Consider the following 27,583-nt stretch of genomic DNA (forward strand, 5'->3'; position numbering starts at 1 on the left):
GATGCTGTGGAGTTTACTGACTAGCATTCCTTCAGAAAACATTCATAAATAGCAACAACAAATGTTGAATTTGGTTTCTAGAAACTGTACTACCCAAAACAAAAGATATGGCAATAGAAAACTTCTTTAGCATAAACATTTTAGTACAATTACAGGATATCCTATTCATCAAATAACATACATGTTACAATTTCTGCCTGGTCTGGCAATAACATATGTTATTATTTTCTTTTCCTGAGTATCAGTACAAATTTAAGGTTGTATAAACACTCAACCTGTTCCAACCGCTTCAAGACTCCTTTTTTATGTCCTCTGAACTTCCTCATAAGTGCCCAAACAGCCAGTCTCCTAGTGAACCAGAATGACTGGGTTCTAACTTGAGCTTGGGGCTAAAAAGGCATCCGTCGTAGCTCCTGAATGTAAGTGTGAAACCGAAGGATAGTCGAGCCCCGGCTCAGAGAGGGATTATTGCCACCATTAGTGCTGCTCGGGCAGTATGGTGATTTCAGCGGAATCAGCACTAGCAGTAAGCATCATGCTAAACTCAAGGTCTGTAGAGTAAGATTAGTATTTAATTTCTTATCTGTATATAGATAATATGCCCTTGCTGTAGGCAGACACGTTGTGCCAAGTTATCTTTGAATGTAGGGAAGAGGCACATCTTAGGCTCTGTTAAGTACAATTATCTTTAAGGATGAAGTTGTTTTCAGATTCAGTCAAGATTCAAATGATCGCTCAATATAACATACTTAAAACTGCATTCATCAAACATTTATTTGACATGTGTTAATGCGCCAGGCACTCTATTAGACACAGTTACATCGATGAAAGACCCAGTCCGTAACCTGAAGGAGTTCATAGTTTAGTGAAACTCAAATAAGCCAGATAGCTTAAGGGAAACCTGCAATAGTCTAAAAGCTGAATATCTAATGCAGATGACTCAGGATCTTGTGAAAGGAGGCTGAACTTTATTCTGTAGGTGAAACTGAGCTCTTAAAGGGCCTTTGGCAAAGGAGTACTAACAAACATTTTTCCTATTTAGAGAAATTTATTTGGGAGCCACAAGGGGAATGAATTGGAGGCCTGAGACTGCTGGCTTGGAGACTAGTTAGGAGGTTGTTACAATGATTTAACTGAGACACAAAGGTGACAATGGAGATGTGTTAGTCACAACAGGAAAGAAATGGGCCTGTTTCTTATGTGGCTAATTTTTGAACTTCTCTATATGAAGTGTTTACCGATAAAGACAAAATAATTCTATTGGCAGAGGTTTTCTATGCAGGGTGAAGGATTGGCATTGATCTGTCTAGAGTGACGTCACCATCTTGAAACTTCTTGACCATAACATCATCAAACTATAATCAAACTCCAGCCCAATAATTCTAAAAGTATGGGCCACAGACCACAGGCAGCAAAAGAACCCACAGAACTTGTTAAACTGCGGGTTCCCAAGCCCCACCCCAGACAATACTGAATTAAGGAATGGGGCCCAGGGAGTTCAGCGTTTTAACAAGTTTCCCAGGTCATTTCTCATGCATATTAAAGTTTGAGGGTCATTGATCTAGCCCAACAGTTTTCAAAACAGGATCTAGGAGCACTGGTCCATGAGATTCTTTCAGGGGTCCGTGAGCTCAATACTATTTTCATAATACTATGTAGCCATTATTTGCAGTATTCACTGTGTTGACATTTACATGGAGGGTGTAAACACAATAGTGGAAAAAACTGCTGGCACCTTAGTGCAAATTGAGACAGAGGCACCAAACTGTAACGTATACTATACCTCTATGCATTTACAGTAAAAAGAAAATACCAGTTTCACTTAGGAATGTCCTTGATGTATCAGTAAGAATAATTAATTTTACTAAATCTCCAAGCTGTCACACACACATTTTTTTTTGCATATTCTGTGTGGTGAATTGGAGAGTAGATGAAAAGTGCTTGTACGACTGAGTTGTAAGCTCAACTACGTGCTTTCTCCAGAGAACTCCTTTTTAACTTGAAAGAACTACTGACAAACAGCAGTTATTCAGACTTGGGTATTTGGAAGCACTTTTTTCAAAAATTAACTAAGTGAGCTTGTCATTTCAAGGAAAACAAATGACAGCATTTGTTGCTAATGCTAAAATTTAAATGTTCAAGCAAAAATTAGAATTTTGGAAAACTTTCACCTACCACATGAGCTCGACAACTTCCTAAAACTTCGACTTCTAATGAGATCAGTGGTGATGTTAATAACCATGATTTTTTGATATTGTATAATCTTGAAATGAGTCACCATTTGTAATATTTGCGTAATTCAGTGAACCAGTACTTTCCAGATGACTAATGTATGGTGTCACAGAACCATACATGGATAAAGGATCCATTCAATATGCTGGATCAATGGTTTTTATTTAACTGAGTACATAGAGTTTACTGATAATGGTTTTAAATTCTACCTTGCACCTAGTGTTTAAGAAACCGCCACTTGTTGCATTTTGTTGTAACATCAAAGATGAACATGTACAATTATTTGAAAATGCTATTAAAATATTCCTCAGTTTTCTAATTACATATCTGTGTGAGTACTGATTTTCTTCATAGACTTCAACCAGAAAAACAGATCACAATAGATCTAATGCAGAAGCAGATACGAAGATCCAACTGTCTTCTGTTAGGTCTGGTATTAAAGAAGTCTGCACAAATGACAGTGCCACTCTTCTTACATTTTTGGGAAAATATAGTTATTTTAATACAAATATGTTCATTGCATTGATATGTATTTACAGCTGTTATTTTAAATGAATGAATAAACATTTAAAAAATTCCTCCATTAACTTCTAATATGGCTAATATGAACAGAAATAATCTATATAAACAAAAGTTCTTTTGTTTTAAAGAACTTTAAAGAGTATAAAGGAGTCCCAAATCCAAAAACTTTGAAAAATGCTCATCTAGCCCTTGGGTTCTTAAAATATGCTAGACAGACCCCTAGTAGAAGTCAGAATAGTCCAGGCAGGACTGGGTATTTTTAATAATAATTCTAAGAATTGTTTACTGGTGAATATGACATGTCATCTACAAATTATGCATCTGTGACCTTCTGAACAGTATTGCTTCTGATTTCCCAGTGTTTTTAATACGCTGTTTTCCTGAAGGCTCCATCTGCCAGAAGTTTTTTTGTGTGTTGTGTGCTATATCGAATCTGTGACCCATTCCCTAATGTAGTATTACCTTCAAAAGCTACAGCAAAGCTATCTGGGGTTGCAGGACAGAAAGAAAGGCAGAGTGCTGAACTACACAGGTAGTTGTGCCTCTGTTTCATTTGTTGGCTTTTAAAGTGGTCGTCTTCACTACCACTGCCCCTCCCTCAAAAAGATGATTTGTAACAATACAAAAAATTAAAGAACCATTGCTTTAACCAACGGGCAACCTGTACTAATGCCTATTTCACATTCTGCAATAGACTAGAATTTAATTAAAGGCTAGTTAGGAGCATAATGACATATTAAAGGGGTGTGTAGTACTGATTTATCCGATTCCAGTAAACCACAGACATATATTGCCAGACACTTTAAAGAAATCATTTGTTTATGTGTTTGTTGGGATGCAATGAGAGAACAAATGACTATAGCTCAATAAAAAAAGTTTTTAAAAAAAGTCCACTTGAATTGGTTCCAGATTTTCTTTTTTAAAATAATTTACATTTATTTTATTTTATTTTTTAACATTTTTGATTGACTTATAGTCATTTTACAATGTTGTGTCATTTCAGTGCAGAGCACAGTTTTTCAGTTATACATGAACATACATACATTCATTGTCACATTCTCTTTGGCTGTGAGCCACTGCAAGATTCTGTATATATTTCCCTGTGCTACACAGTACAATCTTGTTTATCTATTCTACATTTTGAAATCCCAGTCTGTCCCTTCCCACTCCCCACCCCCTTGGCAACTACAAGTTTGTAGTCTGTGTCTATGAGTCTCTTTCTGTTTTGTATTTATGTTTTTTTTTTAGATTCCGCATACAGCGATCTCATATGGTATTTTTCTTTCTCTTTCTGGCTTACTTCACTTAGAATGACATTCTCCAGAAACATCCATGTTGCTGCAAATGGTGTTATGTTGTCGCTTTTTATGGCTGAGTAGTATTCCATTGTAGAAATATACCACAACTTCTTTATCCAATCATCTGTTGATGGACATTTAGGCTGTTTCCATGTCTTGGCTATTGTAAATAGTGCTGCTATGAACATTGGGGTGCAGGTGTCATCCTGAAGTAGGGTTCCTTCTGGATATATGCTCAGGAGTGGGATTCCTGGGTCAGATAGTAAGTCTATTCCTAGTCTTTTGGGGAATCTCCATACTGTTTTCCACAGTGGCTGCACCATACTGCATTCCCACCAGCAGTGTTGGAGGGTCCTCTTTTCCTCACAGCCTCTCCAGCATTTGTCATTTGTGGACTTTTAAATGATGGCCATTCTGACTGGTGTGAGGTGATATCTCATTGTGGTTTTATTTTGCATTTCTCTGATAGTGATGTTGAGCATTTTTTCATGTGTCTATTGGTCATTTGTATTTCTTCCTTTGGTTCCAGATTTTCTAATGGATGAAATGCTTATTAGAGAATTATATTGGAATTCATCACACCGAGATCTTGTTTATTTCAAATACAAGTGAATTCAGAAGTGCTGACCTCATTGTATTACCAGGATGTTGGGCAGTATTGAATGTGTGCTTAGTTTTAGAAGAGCTACTTTGGCCTTCAATTGCCCTTATTACTTGTATGTCTCTCGCTGTGAATACTTCTTTTCTAGTATTAAAAGTGGGAAACTGGTTGAAAGAGATACTAGAATAGCTTTCCTCACCTCTTTGTATTTTGTGTTTGAATGGTAAGGTGCTATAGTATGCCATCAGTATGCTTAGAATATTTCATATATTGTAAAATGTTTTAGAGTTTACATTTTGACACATTAATATTAAAGTGGAGGGAAAAGATCCAGAAACACAGAACTCCCTACATAGTTTGCACTTGATAAATAATTTGTTTAATGAATTTCTCTGTGTTCACAAATAAATAAGATTAGATCGAAGCCCTACTATCATTAGTTTTTTTGAAAGAAATGAATCAGGATCCTAGGATCAAATTTCTATATATTATGAATAATGACTAGAAGAATTTTTTTGCCAGTGGTACCAAGGATAGATAACCTTTATTAATTATAATTGAATTACATTTTAACTGAATTATATTCAGTAACAGTAGTTGAGTTGCTACAGCCTATTTTATTACCTTGGTTCCCCAGATAGGCACATGACAAAACCTTTATTCATTGTTGAACATTAGAAATTGGAGTCTGAATTTCTTCTGCCTAAATATTATCTATTTCTGATCTGTCCCTTCTCCAAAAATACTCGAGATAGCAGAGTGAAAATGTGAAAAACTTGAGCTACATTGTGTTAGTAATGACTTTTAAGTAGGAAGTTCAAGGATTCCTTATAGAATTGAGTGACTGCTACATCTGTGGTATCAAGGTAAGTTTCTTTTAAGTTAATACTAGACCCAGAAACTTGTGTTTAAGCAGTTAGGGTCCAGATTACCTTTTCTTGAGCACTAGATTGTCAAATATAAAATGGTGTTAATACACTAGAGTTGTAAAAATGACAGCTTTTTTTTCTTTTGCTTTTCAACTCTGAAAATGTATTGGCTACAACACATTAAAATTCAAGAATAAATCCTTGAAATAAAGTGCAGATTTAGAGAGATTCAGATCCTGAAACGATAGCTGTTCTGTGATCAAGGTTTAGGCCATAAAGGTTTGTTGTCCAATTAATGATCAGTTTTCCTCATCAGACACTTTTAGCGTATTAAAGATTTTTCCTTTTCTTTTTTGGGGGGGATGGGTGCTATGGTTTTTTTTTAATGGAAAAATGAGATGAAATTAGTAGTTGATTTGGAAATTCCACAAGGATAGAAGAAGAAATGTAGTCATATTCTTTGCCAGAATTGATTTTAGACGCTTAGTACAGCCCTATCTCCTGCAGGCAGAAGTGGCAGTCTGATTCCCACTTTAGTGTTATTTTTGCCACATTATACTTCTTCCCTCTGTCAAACTCTAGTCTCTTTCTGGTTACCAATTTTTAAATAAAGAGTACCGTCAAGTTTAGAAATAATCAAAACAAGTACAGTTTGTTATATTACAAAGTATTGGACATTGAAGGACAATAAGTTGCCTTTTTTAGATAGGAAGCTGTTCTGCTAACCCAGTATCTGTTCAGAAAGTGATTTGGAAATTCTCTTTTTCTGCTAGAAGCCATGAAAATGGATTCGTACAATTCATTTCACTGGCTTAGTTCATATTCTTCCTAGTGATGAATGGCTAATATATAGGAGAATTTTGCAAGTGCCTAAAGGGTAGGGACTATATTTTATTCCTTTCTGTAGCCCTGAGGCCTAGCACAGTGTCTGGCATGTGTACAGATAGTCACAAAATACTTAATGAGTTTAGGGGTACTGTCTTCTCTATAACTGATCCAAAAGAAGTTTAATTGAATGATAGCCTTGATCTTATTAGCTCTATGTTTTAATCAGCTGAGCTGTGCAGCCCATATTTGGTTTCCTAAGCCTGATACTTTCCAGAGGAGATAGTTGTTAGAGTGAAATTTTGGACAGAAAAGTGGGAAGTGTGACCATTTGTGTAAGAGTCTATGTATCAGTAAATCAACATTGGTTTTAAAGATGAGCTATAAGAATGGTTTAAGAAAATAGCAATAAATAAAGCTTGTGGTAAAACGATTTCCATTTATATGTTGTTGGACAACTGTAAGAGAATAAACTGATAAGCAGAATTCTGCAGCATAGAGAACATAGATCCAATGACATAGGTTAGTTTTCTGTTAATGGAACTTGTTCTCCTGAGTGTCTGAACTCTTGTCTTCAAGGAAGATCTGTTCTCGTAATCACGGAAGAAGTGCTTTGACCTTATCTAAGAAGGGAATAGCAATACCTCATCCTTCCAGATAGCCAAAGATTGTATTTTAATCATCTCTTTGAAAAAAAAATGCCATTCTTCACATTTTCTAAATCCTATTTAAGATGAGAAAAACTTCTGGCCTTTATGTGTTCTTTTCACTTTCTATTCCTCAACACACCAGAAATCAGGGAAATTAAAGCTTTGCAGTAAGTTCTGAAGATGACCACATGTATGTTGCTTATAATGAATGGCTAACTTTACATGCAGAATATGTTTGTGGTGCTTTAAAAAGATCCCTTACAGAGTCACTGATTTTAATTTGAGAGGTGAAGGATCAGCTGAAGCATAGTAACAGCCCCTGAATCTCCTGTATGTTAAGGACAGAGAAAGCGTAAGGGAGAAAAAGGCTCGGCGTGCCTGCTTTAGCAGCACACACATGCACACACCCTCACTCACACACCCCAATCAGAAAAAGGTTTTTTTCTCTTCCACAAAAAGAAGTTTGATCTTCTTTGGAGTCTCAGGGTACGTATCTTCTTTTGTGGTCTTTACCAGAGCAGCAAGTAGAAAAACAAATTCAATTTGGGATTGTACATGACATTTGGACTAGTTTTTCAAAGTAGATAAGAATAAGTGAAAAGAAGAAGCAAAGTTAATTTTGCTGTAAGTTTTGAATTATGTACTACTTGTATTTAAGTTTTGATTCTGTAACGTCCAGTGGTGTGCTGGAATCAGCTGGCTCAGCTAGTTGTACCCATATTTTACCAACTCTACATGCAAATGGCCATGGGTATAGTAAGGATTCAATATGTTAATGCAGGTAAAACACTTAGAATAGGGTCTAGTTTATACGTGAATCTTACCTGGCAACTTCAAGTACCCAGGACATGGCCAGGATTCAGGAAGTAAACAAAAGTGTCATTGAGCAACCAATATAAATATCAGAGGGCACTTGCACTGAAGCCCTCAAGCTCTCTGGAAGCCTGTTTTAGTCTTTCTTTAGACCCAGGCTTGATTGATTTTTCAGAGTTGACAGTGCATTAGAAGTATAAAGTTAGAAAGAGGGCAGAGATGCTGCTAGAGACCCTCCCTCATCCAAAGAAAATTACCCAAAGTGAAAACTCAGTGAGTCAGACTGGATGATCTCTAAGGTCCATCCCAGCTCCAAAATGACTTTGGTGAAAAATCGTAACAGTTTGGGGACAAATAACCCAAGTATCCTATTAAATAATGGCTTAGAAAAATGATACACTGTCAATAATAAATCATAATCAAGAAAATAGGGCAGTAGAGATGACTTTTTAAAATGTTCATTCAAAACTGTTAAGTATTTGTGTAAAATTTTTTGTTACTTGGAAGTTTTACGTATATGGAATACCTAATTCCCTGGCAATACCAGGTAGAGGAAGGCATTGGCATTACTGTAGTTAATTAAAAGACAGTCTCTGCGCTTAGAATGTTCTTAGTTTGGAGGAGTATGGCATACCAATTGAAATGCAAAGGAAGATGAAAGTGCTGGCTAGAGGTTAAGAACCAAGTGATGGGAACAAAGGGGGAACCGTTACATTCTCACTTGGAACTAGGGAAAATAACACAGGAGGCTACATTTGAGCTGAGACGTGAGTAATACATAGACAGGCAGAGAAGGAAGGGGAATGTCAGAGCAGCTGTTGGGCATGTTAGGCTGAGGGAACAGAATGAACAAAAGGAAAATTAGGAAAAGTGAATGACAACAGCCGATCCCATGTGGCTGGATCTAAGTGTTCATGAGATACTGGTGTGGAAAGGTGGGTTTGGGACCAGATCATATAAGGCTTTAAATGCTAGGCCAAGGAGTCAGAAATTTAATGAGTTATAAGGAGCCACTAAAGACTTTTGAGTAGGGAAGAGGCATGATCCAACCAAGTGATGGCAAAAGTCAACTGGCAAAGTAAACATTGATGAAACTTTAAGGAAAGGGGGAAAATTGGAGTTAGAGTGACCAGTTTGGAGGTTACTGAGGTGATTCAGGCAAGGAAATTATAAGAGCCTATATAACATAGGCAGCAGGAATGAAAAAGAGGATTTGATAATGAGAGATGTCAAGAAAGTAGCATCTACATAACTGACTAGGTTAGCAGTGAGTATTCAAATGTGATTCTGAGGTTACTAAACCAGGTGACCAGAGGCTTATGATGCCCTTAACTGTGATTGGGAACAGTGGAGGGGGAGCAGTTTTTAAATAGCTGCAAGGATTCGGGGAAGACAAGATACATGATAATGCTTAGAAGTAGATCTTTTGTATGATCAGAAAGCTCAGTAGGTAGTCAGACTACATATAGCACGTATGAATATGAATTGGGGTGACTGAAACACAGCATTGTTCCTTATGTGTAGACAATGTACATTTCTTAATTATCCTTGGTTTTTAATCTGACCACAATGGCCAGTATGTTCGTGAGCATTCAGCCCTGCCACCCACCTCATATCTTCCAAAAGAATGAAAACTTATTTTTATTAGTCAAAAAAATTTAGAAGGACGAATCTGTGATTTAAAAAGAAATCGTTAAAATTATCATATATTCCCAAACCTGATTTTTAGAGTGATCTATGCTTTCAAAGATTATACAGGTTACAATATCAGAAATGAATGCTAGGTTATATAATTAAAACTTTATAACCAGATATATAAAATAGAGAATAAGTTTCTACCATATAGCACAGGGAACTATATTCAATATCTTGTAGTAACCTATAATGAAAAGAATATGAAAACGAATATATGTATGTACATGTAAGACTGAAACATTATCCTGTATACCGAAATTGACACACCAGTGTAAACTGACTATACTTTGATAAAAATAAACAATATAAACATTAAAATGCAAAAAACCTTTATAACCAGAAATTTTCTTGACAGATGGCTTGTAGAGAAAAGACAAATAATGAGAAGAGAATTGAAATGATTTCTGTGCTTTTAGTGCCAAAGCTAGAAATTTAAAGCCCCTAAATAAATAGACAAATGAACTACTCTCTTGCAAAACAGCCAATTCTCTAGACCCATAAGGGATATTTGAGTTATATACTGATAGAGGAAAAAGATGCAACAGAAAACATTTCAGGCTCATTCACTTCCCATTGCTTTTGAGACTCTCCTCATGTAAATAAGAAAAGAGTGAGTTGTCAATGTTACCGAACTGAGTAATGGCAAATGAGTCAGTAAAGTTATAAAAGGATTTAACTAAATGGCTATCATATGTAAAAATAGTGTCTTTTAGATCTTCAAGGATTTTTAATAATACCCTATGAATATATTCTTTGAGTTAGTAACTTCAAGTGAGGAGAGAATTTTGATCTTTTGAAAACTTTGGCCACTGGGTGCCATAAATTTGAGGGATTACCTGATAGTCTGCAATATGCATTGCCACGTAAGGTTTGTACTTTTAAGTTGATACAGAAAGTGTGAATACTATTTTAATATTGTACATTTGTATTCTAGTCTAAAGGGCCTTTTAGAATCGTGTGTGTGGGGGGGTGTGTGTGGTCATACTTATTCCAGGTGGGAGTTTGGTCATTAACCAAGTTTAATATCTTAACCTAATATCAGTGGGAGATTTCTCTGGTTGGTAATCTCTTAACATTCAAAGAACTCTCTTCTTTTCCTAAAGATTATTGGTATCAGGTCATTTAAACTAGAAGGAATATAAACCTTGATAAGCATTGGAATGGTGTGAGTAATCTGACATTTCTCACATTGGGAAAGATGATGTCTGTCTTTTATTTTTATCACAAGATTTATAAAGTTGGAGTAAAAAGGAAGGTGTTACAGTGATTTGGTGTTTAGACTAAGACTCAAGACGATTAGACTAAGTAATAAATTTAGTCTAATTTCAAATTTTACTTTAGTTGGGGTTGAATAGAAACACATTTCTATCAATTTTACCTGTTACATTCATTGCTAACCTGATTAGGTCCATGCAAAACCTTAGAGGACCTTGGGGAAAATTTTTTTAAAAGGTCAAGTTTATTGAGGTGTAATTTACATACAGTAAAATACGCCATTTAAGTAAATACCACCACAATTAAGATAGAGAATCTTTTACTCACTACAAAAAATTCTGTCAGGTCTCTTTCTAATAAATCCATTTTTTGCACCTGGGGCAAATTTCATATTGCTTTCTAGGGTATAGAAAAATGGCACATGTTGTACATTTGGGCTTGTAATCATTACTTGTCTCGGATTTCTAATCCTGATATGTAAATCTTTATACATTTTAGTAGCCAGCTTATGAGATAGTCTGTCATTTTATAAATTGGGAAATGTATAGTCAAATATTTCAATCTTTCCCAAATTTCATATTCCCTAGGATGTAAGCCTGACTCCCTACCATCCTAATGACAACTTGTCTTTAAGAAAGCCTTCTAAGAGGCAAATTTGGCCCCACACTCAATACTTTTGAATTATAGATGGCAAACCTGAGGAGAGGGGAGGTATTTGTTATATATCATAGCTTCCTTTCTACTGTGAGTTCCTTAAGATCAGTAACCAAGCCTCAGCATGTTTATATCCCCTCTAACTTACATATGCATATGTCCCCAATAAATGTTAACTGAATGAATGAGTATCCTTCCTTTGTCTCATTGGGAATCATTTAAAATCACTTTAACAACTGAATTTTTACATTATGAATGCTTTACCAAACTAAAACTGAATTTCTTTTCTTTTACAGGTGCAAGAGACATTGTGGCAATCATGATTGGCAATCTGAAAGGCACAAAAATTCTGCAATCTATTCAAAGAGGCATACAAGTAACAATGGTCATTGAAGTAGGGAAAAAACATGGCCCTTGGGTGAATCACTATTCAATTTTCTTCGTTTCTGTGTCCTTCTTTATTATTACGGCAGCAACTGTGGGCTATTTTATCTTTTATTCTGCTCGAAGATTACGGAATGCAAGAGCCCAAAGCAGGAAGCAGGTTTGTAATGGTCCTTCCTTCCAATTTAAAAATATTTCACTCTTAATTGTAGATTCAGTGTCATGCGTTTTAATATACTTCACTTGCTATAAATGATCCACACGTATGTTTTGTGAAAACTGGTAGTTTTTAAAAGTATGTCAGCTTCCATCCTCTCAAATCTTTTATTTTCTGAAATTTGTCTATGGCCTTAATCCTGCCTCATTGTCTTCTTAAGTCCTCATCAGGGAGCACAGCCAGCATTTAAGTATATATGGGTGTAAATACATATGTTCTTTTATACATTTTTTCCTAAATTCCAAAAACATTTCATACACAATATAGAAAATTTAGAAATCAGAAAGCACAAGGGAAAATAACCTTCACCCAAAACCTCATATAACGACAACAGTGGAAAAAAAAACCTGTCATCACCCTCCCAAAGATAAACACTGTTATTTTACACATGTGTGCCTCTGCATGTGTGTGTTCGTATGTGGGGGCAGGGCTAGGAAGAGACAGTAGGCTGAATATCATGACTAGACGAGTTTAAAGATAAAGATCTAATTGTGCACAATATAGTGCGAGGCTCCAAAGAGAGTCACATATTCACAATTTCTCCCATATTTTAACAACTGATGTGCAAACACATACAAAGTATAGAAATAACAGAACAAAAATACCAAAGCATCTTTGAACAGGGAGGTACCGATGGCTGTATGGCACTGATTCTACCACCTTTAAATTGCCCCTCATCCTCTGATATCCTCATTTCTCTCCTTACCCAGCTTAACTTCCACCCCTCCCATGACCAAGGCATACATCTTCAGTTCCCTTGGCCCTTCTCCCTCTTTGTTATACTTGCTGTCAAAACCCAACCCTGATTAAATACTGCTTCCCACCTACTTATGCCTGCTCTTTGCAGAGCTGAAATAGCAGGAAAACACTGATATCTATACAGGCTAATCTCACTTTAAATTTATGGTCACAAACTCAGAGTGAGCCCTTAATGCTGCCTGACAATTGTACTGTGTTTTTCTTAGCCTTTCCTAGGTGACTAATCATACATATTCTTTTCTCCTTAAACCTCGAACACCTCCTGCAACTTTATTCTCAATCAACTTGTATTTTGAATCTTATTCCACTGAGAAAATTGAAGTAATTAAGAGTACTTCCACAGCAAGCTTCCACCACATGTCCCATCTATGCCTCTGTGTCTATATCCTGTATCCTCCACCTTGTCTTCTGTTACTGTGGGCACACAGACATGCTATTATTGCTTCCATTTTCAAAAAACTTCTCTTGACTCCAGGCTAGAAACCTTGGAGTTAGTCTTCATTCCTCTCTTTCTCTCTTCCTGTATAACCTCCATCAGCAAGTCCTGTTATTTCTACCTTCATTATATATCCAGAATCCAATTACCCCTCACCGCTTCCATTGCTTCTACCCTGGTCCATGCCACCACCATTTCTTACCTCCTCTCCCTCTCAAGTATTCTCAACATAACAGCAGAATGATGTGCCACTGCTTCAGAATGCTTAGTAGAGATTTAATGCTTTCAGCTGATCATATAGTAGGGGCAAGATTACATTTTAATATGTACTGAGAAGTTCCTCCAAAGGCAGTGAAATTCTAGCCACTTCATGCACTCTTCAATAAGCAAAGATGAACCCAATTTATTTGAGAGTGAGGGAGCAGTGAGGACTTCTATATGGCAAGAAAGTTAATTAAATTTAGGAACAGATGAAAAATTGAAATCTTATTATAAAACCTTCATAAAGATTTAGACACCAGCATATGGTAATGAGTGATGATTATCTCAATGTTTAAAGTTAATTGACTTCTGTTCTTCTTAGAGAAGCAGCTTATCACATTGGTGGCAGGTTCAGCCTGTTACTAGCTGTGGTCAAAAGGATGTTTAAAATTCCTGCACCAGGCCATTCAACAGTTTCACACTGTGTTAATATTTGGCATTTGTATATCATGCTGATTTTATCTCTGAGGTTGGAAAGAAATTGGTATCCACTATGACAAGCTATTCAAAGGTTATAGTAACAATGACAAGAAAGTTTGGTTTGCGGATGTTCATGGTAGGGTATGTATTTCTGTACTCCAAGTGCTATATTAATCCTTTTAACGTGGCATTAAACCCCATCAGCAAGCAATATAGTTTATAAAGTACTGCCTGGTGTTGCACAAGCTCCATGGGATATTTAACTCTGGTTTCATTGCTCATTTAAATAATTTTCATAGTTTTTAATACATTTTAAGAAAATTAATCTCTGTGCAAACGGTCAAGAATAACTTTAAAACTTCTCACCTTTTAGAGAAGGCTTTTGAGTGGGCATCTTTCACCACTTAATGGGCTACATATGGTTATCCTTTGGTGACTAAAGAATTAAATATATAACTGATAATCCCTTTTGCTTATATATATTTGAGAGTACTAAAATGTCATTTACGTGTTACATAATTTTCCTGACTTCCTAATTATTTTCAAAAGGTAAAGCTTGATGCATATGATGGTTGAAACTATCACAAAATATTTAACTGCATTATACCCATTTTACTGGTAGAAATGGTACTGAAACTGAGTTATGGAAAACTTTACCTTCATTAGAATATTAGGAATTCACTAGAATATTCAGGAATGTCTTCCATCTGAACCATTATAACATACTATATATATAGGTCAAGCAAACTGATAAATGTATAACTATAAATTTTGATGATCAAAATACCCCAATATAATGGGCAGCATATAGTGGCCATTTGCCTGACATGTCATAGAATGATGTGTAAGAATATACATTATCCCTGTTTTTGTGGATGGAAAGCTTTTAGACAAGAAGAAAAGTATCAGTGGGTTGTGAATAAAAATAATATATTAAGCATTATGTGGTGGATTTATGTTCCCCATGGGAACAACCCTAACCTAAGACAAGGAAGATTATGGAAAACCTTATGGCATGCTCAGACTAAACTGAATTTGGGAGTGACCACTGTATACTTGATTCTGGCATGGGATACCTAGCATTTTTAGGGTACAGTGCATGTACCCTAACCATACACAAGTACCAGTATTCAATGGAAACAAGGCATGTATTGGAGTAAACATTGGTCAGTGAACAAAAGAGGGCTCTGGGTGAAATGGAAGCTGGCCTTAGTATAATGGAACAAGCTAGATTTATTTTTAATTAAGAGTAACTTTCAGGAAAAAAAGAATTGTACTCTCTGAAAGACAGATTGGTAGGAATCATCTTCCAAGAGTAGAGGAAAAATTAGGAATCCACTAGGAAGGCTGATAAAGACTTTGCAATGTGGTCACACAGACCCAATACATAATGCTAGAGAACGTTAGCACTCAGCACTGGGAAGGAGCATACACTCTGATACAACAGTCTGTTAACTATTTTACTTCAAATGGAGGCCCATAGAGTCATGGGGTGATGGCCTTCTATTTTTACTTATGGAAGCACAGGAAGAGCCTCTTTGAGACACGTGCAGATCCCCACATTTATGGAAATTTTCTGGGTGCAATTGTAACTTACATTGCTGATCTCTGACAGACTTTGACCAAAGGATGGTCCAAAATAAGACAAACTATAGGCATAGGAATAACACTGAATGATACCCAGGTATTCCCCATGGGAGGGAGATGGCCTTGCAGTACAACAGTCAATGGGAACCTAAATTATATAATAGTGTGAGTTGAGACAAATGATTGACTTTGTCCTCAGCTAACATGGAACCTAGAAATGACAGAAGCATCACCATTGACACTTTTCCATAATAATATCTGATATGTGGGCAAAGGACAGTTCTAGGAATATTTAATAAACATTTCTGTGATTCTTCGTATTTATTTTGTAACCAAACCAAGCTGTATCATAACCATGTTGTGATATGGTGTAATACTGGTATTGTTGGTAAGATTCAACTGCCTTATATAAATAAATCTTGTGATAATCGAATGTATTGGGAAACTGAACTAAAACTTCTCCAGGATGTGATACCAATGGAGAGTGATTGGTCTGAGGAAGAATTAGATTTAGTTCATTACTTTAAATAACTCTGTACAAGTTTATCACAAAGTTCAAGTGGCCATAGATCAAGGGAGTAAACAGATAATTTTAAATTGATACATCAATAAAGATGTTTTCAATGGTCTTACAGACTGGAAGAATTATTTCTTTGAGCCTGTTTTCATCCTTCATTGCCTTCTGCAAGTATTAGATAAGGTTGTGTTGTTCTTACTTACCTTATATATAAATGCTGTATGAATTTAAAAAACCCACATAACTATGACTGTTTTGTTGTTAAAAAGACCTTGATCAAGAGAGAGGAGATGGGTTGTGATGAAAGCGATAACACAGTAGATCTAGTTGCTTATTCCGTGCAAGTCTCCCAGGGAACCATGCTTGGCCCTTGGCCAACCCTGGAAATGTGGCCCTCAGAGTGGTTTTATTTTGTTTGTTTTGTTTTATTTGCTTTTCTGTTTTCCTCCCAGTTTTATTGAGATATAATTGACATACAGCACCGTGTAAGTTTAAGGTGTACTGCATAATGATTTGACTTACATACATCATGAAATGATCACCACAATAAGTGTAGTAAACATTCATCATCTCATGTAGATACAACACTAAAGAAATAGAAAAAAACTATTTTTTCCTTGTGATGAGAACTCTTAGGATTCACTCTCTTGACAACTTTTATTTATAATGTACAGCAGTGTTAATTATACTTACCGTGTTGTACATTACACCCCTAGTACTTATTTATCTTATGACTGAAAATTTGTACCTTTTGACCACCTTCATCTAATTCCCCTGCCTCCACCATCCACCTCTGGCAGCCATGAATCTGATCTCTTGTCTTTGAAGTAGAATTGACCTACAATACTATGCTAGTTCCTGGTATGTAACAGAGTGATTCAATTTTTCTATGCACTTCAAAATGATCACCATGAATAAGTCTAGTTGTCCCTTGTCACCATAAAAGGATATTATATAATTATTGACTATATTCCACACACTGTATTTTTCATACCTGTGACTCACTTATTGTGTAACCAAAAGTTTGTACCTACTTAGCTCCTCATATGCGATGGAATATTACTCAGCCATTAAAAAAGAATGAGATCTTACCATTTGCAACAACATGAAAGAACCTAGAAGGTATTATACTAAGTGAAATAAGTCAGACAGAGAAAGAGATAAATACTGTATGTTTTCACTTATATGTGGAACCTAAAGAACAAAACAAATAAACAAACATAACCAAATAGAAACAGAATCATAGATACAGACAAGAAACAGGTGGTTGCCAGAGGGGAGAGGGGTGAGGGGAGGAGAGAAATAGGTGAGGGAGGTTGAGGTACAAACTTTCAGTTACAAAATAAATGAGTCAGTGTTCTTAAAGTTAGTGATTGATGATTTTGTTATACACATCTGGAACAATGGACCGTTTTGTACTAGCTTGTCATGGTGACTTGGCACAACAATCAAGATTGATAATATGTACCTGGTTTCATTGCTGGGGTCCTGAGTTTTGGGCAGCATGGCCAATTGCTAGCAGAATTGTCTCGTGGCCAGTCCCCAATATGAGTGTCGGACCCTGAGACTCAAATTGGCTTCTTGGGCGGAAATATGTCACACATGTCCTTGTAGTTTTCTGCCAGAGAGATTGTGCTCTTATGTGGGCTCAGATGAGGAAGAACTTAGCTATATTATTATCTTAAAATTTGTCCTTGAACTTAAGGCATGGCTAAAAATATCTGAAACATTTCTGGTTACAGTAAATTTTCTCTTCTCTCCTAGTATATAAAATTAACTGGAAGACTTATCAAGTGTCTGCATACTGTACCACTATCAACATATACACATTTGTAGTAGATGTGTTTGTATATATGTATCTGTTCCTGCCTAAATTTGAGATTTAGAGCCCTGTACAGAACCATTATTTTGATTCTTATATAACAGCAGGTTAAACAAATTCTTGTCTGAGTAGGACCTAGTTTTATAGTCTTTCTCTGACCTAGCTCCTGGGTCAGATTCCCCCTTTTCTCACTGCTCTTCTGTACAGTGCATTTCCTCCCACTGTTCACGGTGATCACCTTCATGTGAGTGGTCTGTATTCCTAGTTTTGTAGTTCCCTAGACTTATGGAAGCTATTTTATAGTCTGCACCTCCTCTTTCCTTTAGGAACACTTCCATTCATATATTATGCAGAGGGTTTGGGGGGCTTTTTTAAAACTGAAATGTAATTGACATACAATATTACATTAGTTTCAGGTATACAACACAGTGATTTGATGCATACGTTTTCACTGGGAAAAAATTAAATATCTTTCATTGCTCATATATCTAAACAGCCATATGACTCAGACATTGATTTTATTGACAGGAATATATCTGAGGAAAATAATTCTCTTACTATAATTCTTGATTTTACATACTCTGTTTTATGAACGCTGAGTCAAATTTCTATAAAAAATTTATTAAAAAAAGAGTGGTGACTTAAGAACAGGAAAATCTAGTTTGCTTATATCCACCCACTTTCCTTGCTTTTGCATACCTTGCCCTCGCCTATCATGTAATTAGGTTTGACTACATGCCTAGTGTTTTTCTTGTGGGTTTCAGTTAAACTAAAAGCTGAACGTCTTGGAACCAAAACCCAAGCTGACAAATCACAGGACTGAACATTTATTTTACTTAATTGGGTATAAATTCACAAATGAACTAGGTAGAATATCTTTGCCTTCACTGTAATTTAAAAATTGAATGCTGTAATATAAGAATTGGCCTGACTTTTCATTTTCAGCCCAAATAAAGTGTCAGTCAGAATCACAAAAAGACTATGTAGCTGAGATTCTTCAGAGACTGGAAACATCACAACTTTTGAAAAGAATAGTGACATGAAGCTTCTGTTAAGAAAATTGGCCAACAACCAAGCTGCTTTGAAACAATCTTCTACTCTAACTGCCAAATAGCCTTAGACCAGGTATCTCTTAGGATTGGGGAGGAGGCAGGGAGAGTCTGTTGATATAAAATACTTGTTTAAAAGATTTCCCCAAATCACAGGAAGTAGCCAATTTAGGAAGGATTTGAAGATTGGATAATAGCTGACTTTGAGGGGTTTTTTTTGCTTATTTCTTTCATTTATCTTCTTCACAAGGAATGTGAAGCGTTTTAAACACTGCTATTACACAATGGAGGCAGTGTACTATGGTAGAGAGATCATGGGCTTTAAACCCTGGTAGAACCTGGGCTTGAATAAATCCTAGCTCTGCAACTAACCAGCTGCCTGGACTTCAGTCAAGCTTATGAGCATTTTCTTGTCTATAAAATTTGGATATTAAAATACCTGTTCCATAAGGTTGTTAATGATTAAACAAGATGACACAAGTAAAAAGCTTAGGGTTAAACCTGACACATGGAAGGGGCCCAATACATTTTCTCTAAACCTTTTGTTTCCTAAATTTGATAGAGGCTTTTAATGAGTAAAACTGACTTGGATGAGAAAATCAAGAAAACCTGTTTTTCTGAATTCAGAAGCTATTCTTCGAGCAACTACTAGGCATTGTGGGAAATTTTTTAAATGATTAAGGCCCAGTCCTCCATCCACTCACAATCTACTAGGAGAGAAAGACACGTGAACAATACAACACAACTACAGAATATAAGAGGTAGAAGCAATGTGCTGTTGGAATTTGTAGGATAGGAGGGAATTCTCATATGGTGGAGAGGTACCAAAAAAGTGTCCAAAGTACTTTGTGTAACAAAGTAGTATCTATAGACTCCTGAAGTTCTGTTTTTTTAAGAAATAAAATGTAAATTACAATTTGCATTGGGGCATATTGTCTTTAAAAGTTAATATATTCGGACACCCAGAAGTTTGACTTTAATGATATTATCCAAACATATTTAATATAAACTATTTGGTCATAATTTTGTTCGCATCTGTCAGGTTTTAGAGGAATGGATGCATCTTGGAAACTCTTGCTATCAGTATAACAGTGAATTTTGAGTTCTAATGGCAGTTTTACAAGTGACCTTTATTCAGTCTCTGAGGATACAGTTTCTGCTTCTTAACAAAACCACATGTTGTACATACATATTTGAAGAAGTCTTTTCTTTATAAAAGCTTGGTGGGAGTTATTGGGAATATCCAAAGTTCCTTTTAAAAGATTTTTTAAATTCTGGGACTGCTTTGTTAAACATTGGTTTATGCTATGCTGCAAATCTTTTAGAGATTCTTTATAATCAAGTCCCTTGCTTAGGATCTTCTGGTATCTTGGATTTTTTCCTATATTTTTGTATCCCCCTACACACTTTTTTTTAGCACTGATCTTATAAGTTCCACTTTTCTCATCAGCATAGACTTGGGCATTACATTTAAAGTTTGCCTTCAATCCCACCTCATTAATTTGCATCACTCTTGGATATGATCAGAGTTATATAGTTCATCCCTAATAAATTGATAGACACTAGCAGTGGAGATTCATGCATTAATATTTTGTTGAATATTCTGGAATAAGAAATCAGACTATATAGACTTAATCAAGTAGATACCCTAGAGATCTATCACTTCCCCAAATGTGTCTTAGAGCTCATTGCTTAAAACCTAAATCAGAAGTGCTGTAAAGACAACGTGCAAAATGACTGTCAAAGACTTGTTATCAACTACATTTTTTCTCTTGTCCTGTTTTCTCTTCTTGGCTCTATTTTTTATATCATTTGCATTTTTCTCTTCTTGGTGTCTAAATAGCTCATGCTTTATATGAAAAGGAAGTAGTGATGTTTGGAAGTCTGGTCGAGGGCCAGAGCCCTGTGGGCATACTGATTTTTCATTGTAAGGACTGGCCACAATTTGACAGACCGTAGAATTCAAGAGTTAGGAAAACATTAGAAGATTTTGGATGGTGTATCATAATGGAATCTTGGAATGTGAAGAGCGGACTTTCACTAACAGCTCTATCATTTAGGGGCTGCATATGCTTTTGGACAAGTTATTTTACTTTTCCTGGCCCCCACTTCCTCAACGTTAAAATGGAGATATCTCCTTTAGGAGGTTATTGTAAGGATTAAATGAGGTAATAGATATCAAAAACAAGTTTAAATTCTAAAATAACTAGATAAAAATATAAGGAAGTAGTAGTACTAGCTAGTAAACAAGCTCAAAGATTTAATGACTTGTCCAGTATTATTCATTTAGTAAGTGACAAAATCAGACTTTGAGTCTGGGTCCATTTGAATCCAAAGCCTATGCACTTTCTACCAAACATGACACCATTCAAAAAAGAAAATGGAAAAGATGCACTTTAAGTTTCTCTGGGCTTTTGAAAATAGAAAAATTCATTTGAACATTCATAGCATCTGAATCCATTTGGAATAGAGACACACAGCTTTACCGTTGTGGCCCAAAGCTGCTGTTTAAGAGGCTAAGGAAACATAAGTGAAAAGTTTCAGTAATTTAAAAAATCCCTCTTGATATCAGATAGATGGACATTTATTATGGTTAATTAAATTTTATATTTTAAAATTCACTTATACATTGACTTTTGTCTGATATTTATTAATCCTCTCTACCCTTTTTATTGTATTTCTTTTAAAAATAGTTTTTCCTAATACTTGCTATTTTTTTATTACAGAGACAATTAAAGGCAGATGCTAAAAAAGCTATTGGAAGGCTTCAACTCCGTACACTGAAACAAGGAGACAAGGTGCATTTATGACTTTTAAATGCTATTTGTTTTAAAGCAATGCTACTAAGCCATTGTTAAAAGATAAATGTTCTTCCAAAATATGACTTTTTAACCTATTTGATACTGGAGGTAGGCTGAATAATGGCCCCCAAAGGTGTCTACATCCAAATCCCTGGAACTGGTAAATGTTACCTTTATGGCAAAAGGGACTTTGCAGATGTGAATAAGTTAAGGATCTTGAGGTAGGGAGAATATCCTGGATTATCCAGGTGGTTCCTATATATAATCACAGTATCTTTATAAGAGAGAGGAAAAGGGACATTTGACTACAATACAGTAGGAGATGTGACAATGAAAGCAAGAGGTTGGAGTGATGCAAGAAAGAGGCCATGGTCAATATCAGTAAAAGAATAAGTCTGTGTCATTTTGAGACACTAAGTTATGGTAATTTGTTACAACAACAACAGTAAGTTAATACAGTGCTTCAGTACAACTTTACTTGAACATCCATTTTCAGATTTAGCACAGTTGAAAACTATCATTGATATGTAAAACATGTATCCAAAGAAAAGCTATGGAAGTTTGTACTATACTTCAATAAAAAATAGCTATAGAACTTACTGAAGTAAAAAATACCATGTAAATGGCACCAAAACCATTATCTACTTAGGTATAAATCTTACAAAATATGTACAAGATCTGTATGCTGAAAACTGCAAGAAAGAAAGAAATCAAAGAAGACCTAAATAAATGGAGGGATATACCACGTTCATGGGTTAGAAGACTCTCTGTTGTCAAAGATGTGAATTCCTCCCAAACTAATCTATAGATTCAATGCAGCTTCAGTGAAAATCCTACTTGTATCTTTTGTAGAAATGGACAAGTTGATTCGAAGTTTATTTGGAAAAGCAAAAGAACTAGACTAACCAAAACAATTCAATAAAGAACAAATTTGGATGACTCACATTATCTGATTTGCAGAATTATGTTAAAGCTACAGTAATCAAGCAAGTGCGGTATTAGAGAAAGAATAGACCTTTAGCTCTTTGGATCAGAAGAGAGAGTCCAGAAATAGAGCCACATATATATGGTCGATTGATTTTCAACAAAGGTGCAAAGGCAGTTCCAAGAGGAAAGGGCAGTCAATCGTTGGCTCTCCACATGCAATGAATGAATATTCATATTCCAGAAAAATGAACCACAATCCATACTTCATGCCCTCGTCAAAATTAACTCAAAATGGATCACAGACCTAAATATAAAACCTAGAACTATGAAATTTTAAAAGAAAACTTTGGAGAAAAGCATCTTCATAGCTTTGGTTAGACAAAGATTACTTAGATATGCCAAAAACAAGTCCATTAAAGAAAAAATTAGAAATTTGACTGTCAAATTAAGAACTTTTGCTCTTTGAAAGACACTGTTAAGAGAATGAAAAGGCAGGCCACAGACTGGGAGAAAATATTTGCAAATCACATATCTAATAAAGGACTGTATCCAGAATATATAAAGAACTCTCAAAATTCAAGAGAAGAAAACAATCTAGTGGAAAAATACATAAAACAGGTATTTTACCAAAGAAATATATGGCTGGCAAAAAAAGCACATAAAATGATACTTAATATCACTAGTCATTAGGGAGATGCAAAGTAAAACCACACTGAGATACCACAGCACATTCATTAGAACAGCTAAAACCAATTCAACTGACAATACCAAGAGCTGGCTGGATGTAGAACAACTGGAACTCTCATGCATTGGCTGGTGCGAATGCAGTGTACAGCCAGTCTGGAAAACAGTTTGGCAGTTCTTTATGAAATCAAACATACACTCTCCAAAGAACGCAGCAGTCTCACTACTAGGTGTTTACCCTAGAGGAAAAAAATACGTTCACACAAAAGCTTGTTCACAGTTGTTCATGGCAGCTTTACTCAATTTTCCAAAAACTGGAAAGAACCCAGATGTTCTTTAAATGGTGAATGGTTTTAAAAAACCATGGTACATCCATATCATGGAATACTATTTAACAATAAAAGGGGAGATCCCTGCTGGTACATACAACAACGTGGATGAATTGCAAATGCATTATGTTAAATGAAAAAAGCCAGACTCAAAGGCTATATAGTGCACAATTCCACTTACAATGACATTCTGGAAAAGTCCAAACTATAGGCCCTGAAACAGAGATGAGTGGTTGCTGGAGGATGGGGGTGAAAGGAGGGGTTAACAACAAAAAGGTATAGAGGACTGTCCTCTATAATAGGGGTAATAGGAGTATCCTATATCTTGATTGTGGTGGGGAATAAGCAACTGCGTGTTTGTGCAAACTTGCAAAACTGTATACTCAACATTCCAGTGAATTTTACTGCATGTGAATTATATCTTACTTTTTTTTGATGGAAAAACATAGCCATAGACCTTACAGCATCGTGTGAATTCTGAAACCAGGAAAAGGTTTAAATCAGTGCTACATGTTTCCCTTTGTACTGTTCCTCTTTGGTTGACTTTATTCTTTTACTTTTTAAAGTCTAAATATTGCATTTGATTTTCCAATTTCAATTACGTAATAGAGTGTTATCATCTATAGTCACTGTGTTTTACATTAGATTCTCAGACCCTATTCATCTTATAGCTGAAAGTTTATACCCTTTTACTAACTTCTCCCTGTTTCCCCATCCCTTACCCCTGGCAACTACTTTTCTACTCTCTGTTTCTGTAAGTTTGACTTTTTTTAAGATTCCAATTAAGTCTAAATAATTTTAAATCACTTACTGAAACAGTCAGTTTAGTGATGTCCTGCTCCTCCTTCTGTAGGAATTGATGCAATTTAAATACATGTATATTCTGATCTTGCTCTCTAGTCTAATGTATTTTCTCTTATCCATCAGACTAACAGTAACTGTTTGCTCATAGGAAATTGGCCCTGATGGAGATAGTTGCGCTGTGTGTATTGAACTATATAAACCAAATGATTTGGTGCGCATCCTAACCTGCAAGTAAGTTTGATTTTCTTTTATGTCATTAATAAGACTAGCTGATTTACAAAAATGGTTGCACTGGGGGAAACTATTTTGGATGTTTCCAATGTGATATAAAGAAGGTGTTTATTTTTTTAACTTATTTTCATTAAAATATAGGTAAATGCTTTATTTTTAATATCACTGGCATTGGAATAAGGCTAATTATATAAAGTTTCCATAATCTGGTACAGTTTGGAAGCTAGTTCCATAAATAACTGAGAGCCTAGCCAGCACCACTATTTATTTGGTTATTTGTGTTTTGGGGAGGGGGTGGAGGGTGGGTGTGTGTATGGTACTGGATTATTTAATTCAAAATAATTCTGACAATCCTATTGAGAAAAAAATAAAATCAACATATGAGTACCTATTTGGAAGTCTTCATTCTTTGGTTTCTTATTGTCCCTCTCCTGGAAGTTGTCTCTTCCTTTTAGCTATTAAATGGTGGCATTCTCAGAACTTCTCACATTGCCTAATGTATCGGAATTATGTTGCACTTGATACTTAGTTGTACTATATTATTGAGAATGACTAACTTCTAGGGAATAAAAAGATAATGAAGATCTGAATTACTGAACAAAGTCTTAGGTCAGATAGCTTCTTAGCCGTTTTTCAAGTAAGTAGTATTGAAAATAATTTTTATGAAGCTAGGGTAATGAGGCTTTTATATTTGGGAGTACTGTATTATGAAGTTTCCAAATTTTGTTTCTGTGGCTCCTTCTTAGGATTTATGCTGTAATAGTGTGTTTAAAAGGGGGAAAATACATAAGTTAAAAGACTAAGTAAAATTATAGGGCTAACCTCTTAGTATTTTAGGCAAAGTGTTGTTGCTATTTCACAACTGATAACCAATTTTTTTTCCTTCATTAGCCATATTTTCCATAAGACATGTGTTGACCCATGGCTGTTAGAACACAGGACTTGCCCCATGTGCAAATGTGACATACTCAAAGCTTTGGGAATTGAGGTAAACGTTGCTGAACTATTTATATGAAGGAACTTAAGTGGTGTGTTATTTATATACCTGGGCCTTCAGGAAAACAACATTCATATTTTTTAGCTATGTAATGTGATAGACTTGCAGTTTATGACAGAAATTGGACCGACTTACATCACAGTGACAGTGAGGTGCCATGTTGGACCACCTCCATTTTCCTTCTTTCTTCTCTTCAAATGTACTTATTATTTGGTCAGAATGTGAAGTGATGACCTGAACTGACTTCTGATACTCCTTGCTCTTTTTCACTCTTAGCAACCAAACAAGTAGTTAAATGAGCATGTAAAGTTTGAGAAAGCATGATAAATATTGAATTGTAGTGTATTTGGTAAATAAACACTGCCTATTTCACAATACACAACAGAAAGTCAAGCTCAACAAAAATCTTCCTGACTTGAGGAGATATATAGATGATGGTGATCCCCAATTCCCCTCGGGGACAGCATAAGAATTTTTTTTTTGAGTGCCCACCTTGTACCAGGCATTATATTATAAAGTGTTGGGATCACCCAGATGAACATGTCAGATGTGAAGTCAATCTACCTGTAACATCTTTCACCCCATTGGACCCAGTTCTTCCAGTTGCCTTGGCTGGGGCCAGCAAGAAATTTTTGTAATCATCAAAAGGGATTATAAACAAGGACCTACTGTATAGCACAGGGAACTATATTCAGTATCTTGTAATAACCTATAATGGGAAAGAATCTGAAAAATAATTTATGTGTATATAAATTGAATCACTGAATCACTGAATCACTTTGCTGTACACCTGAAACTGACACGACATTGTAAATCAACTAAACTTCAATATAAAGGAGGGAGAGGGTTATAGGTTTAAAAGGTTAAGAAGCATTGCTCTAATAAGTCACCTGTGAAGAAACTTTGTAATGATATGTCAAAGAAGCATATGGATTCTGAGAGCCTCTTAATGCGTTCAAATGCTTTCCACAGGTGGATGTTGAAGATGGATCAGTGTCTTTACAAGTCCCTGTATCCAGTGAAACATCCAATAGTGCCTCTCCTCACGAAGAGGATAATCGCAGTGAGACTGCATCGTCTGGTTATGCTTCAGTTCAGGGAGCAGATGAACCACCTTTGGAGGAACATGTGCAGTCAGCAAGTAAGCACCACGCTGAGGGGCAACAAGCGCCCCACAAATGATCCATTGTGAGTTATACCGCCGGCAAAGTACTCCAGTTTTTTGACATTTGTTCCATTCATCCATTAACACATTCCAGGTTTTTTTTTTCTAGTAAGAGTGAGGTAGTGCAGGAGGCACCCCTACCTTAACTTAATATGTACATATTCAAATATACCTGAAATAGATGAAATGCTTCAAGAGTGAGGATTATTCATAGAAGAAAAAGGTTTTTTATTGGAAAGCTTCTCACCAGTGCATTTAAGTGGTGGCTTATTAATTTACAGAGGCTAAGGAGATACTTTAAACTTTAGAAGCCATTGTTTATTGCAGATCAATCAGAAATTAGGATAAATAAATTAAGATAAAGCAGTCCTGGCATGATAAAGTAGAATTCAGTTTTCAAAACCTTGATCTATACACAACTTGTTCAGAACCCATGTTTGGCACAGATGGGAAACTGTTTTAGAATGATATGTGCTGCCACCTGTTGATTATTTGCCATGAAATGAACAAACCATGGAAACTAAAGTTGAATGTATTGATTTCAAAATTCATGTGAATCAGTATTTGCAACTTAGTGATGTCATACCAGCAGAGAAATTTTAGGGAATTTTGTTACTTTTTTCTTTAGAGAAAACTCCTATACAAATTACTTTCCCTTTCTTTAACTTCCACCTTTTCTTCATGGTTGTTGTTGGTTTGATAGTTATTTTCTTGATCCTCATTTTGAGATAACCTAATACTGGCATAAAAGTAGGAAAACAAGATGTCAAGATGACTTGTAAAAATTTCAGCTTCCTATGACATAAACCTTCATCCTCG

General features: G+C 35.7%; 1 protein-coding gene across 3 annotated transcripts in view; it reads left to right on the forward strand.

Moving 5' to 3' along the window:
• The window catches only part of RNF128 (ring finger protein 128), a 76,398-nt gene that overhangs the window by 42,732 nt on the left and 6,083 nt on the right, over positions 1-27,583 (forward strand). For 2 of the 3 annotated variants that reach the window (XM_031675501.2, XM_072957772.1), the window contains exons 2-6: positions 11,671-11,918; positions 21,553-21,624; positions 24,520-24,602; positions 25,494-25,590; positions 26,572-26,740. In XM_031675501.2, the coding sequence (XP_031531361.1) occupies positions 11,671-11,918; positions 21,553-21,624; positions 24,520-24,602; positions 25,494-25,590; positions 26,572-26,740 (669 nt within the window). Of the gene's footprint in view, positions 1-11,670; positions 11,919-21,552; positions 21,625-24,519; positions 24,603-25,493; positions 25,591-26,571; positions 26,788-27,583 lie in introns of all 3 variants that reach the window. The other variant, XM_015247848.3, reaches the window with a different exon arrangement.

Source organism: Vicugna pacos, unplaced genomic scaffold (assembly GCF_048564905.1).
Source record: "Vicugna pacos unplaced genomic scaffold, VicPac4 scaffold_76, whole genome shotgun sequence".
In the NCBI taxonomy this organism is placed as follows: Eukaryota; Metazoa; Chordata; class Mammalia; order Artiodactyla; family Camelidae; genus Vicugna; species Vicugna pacos.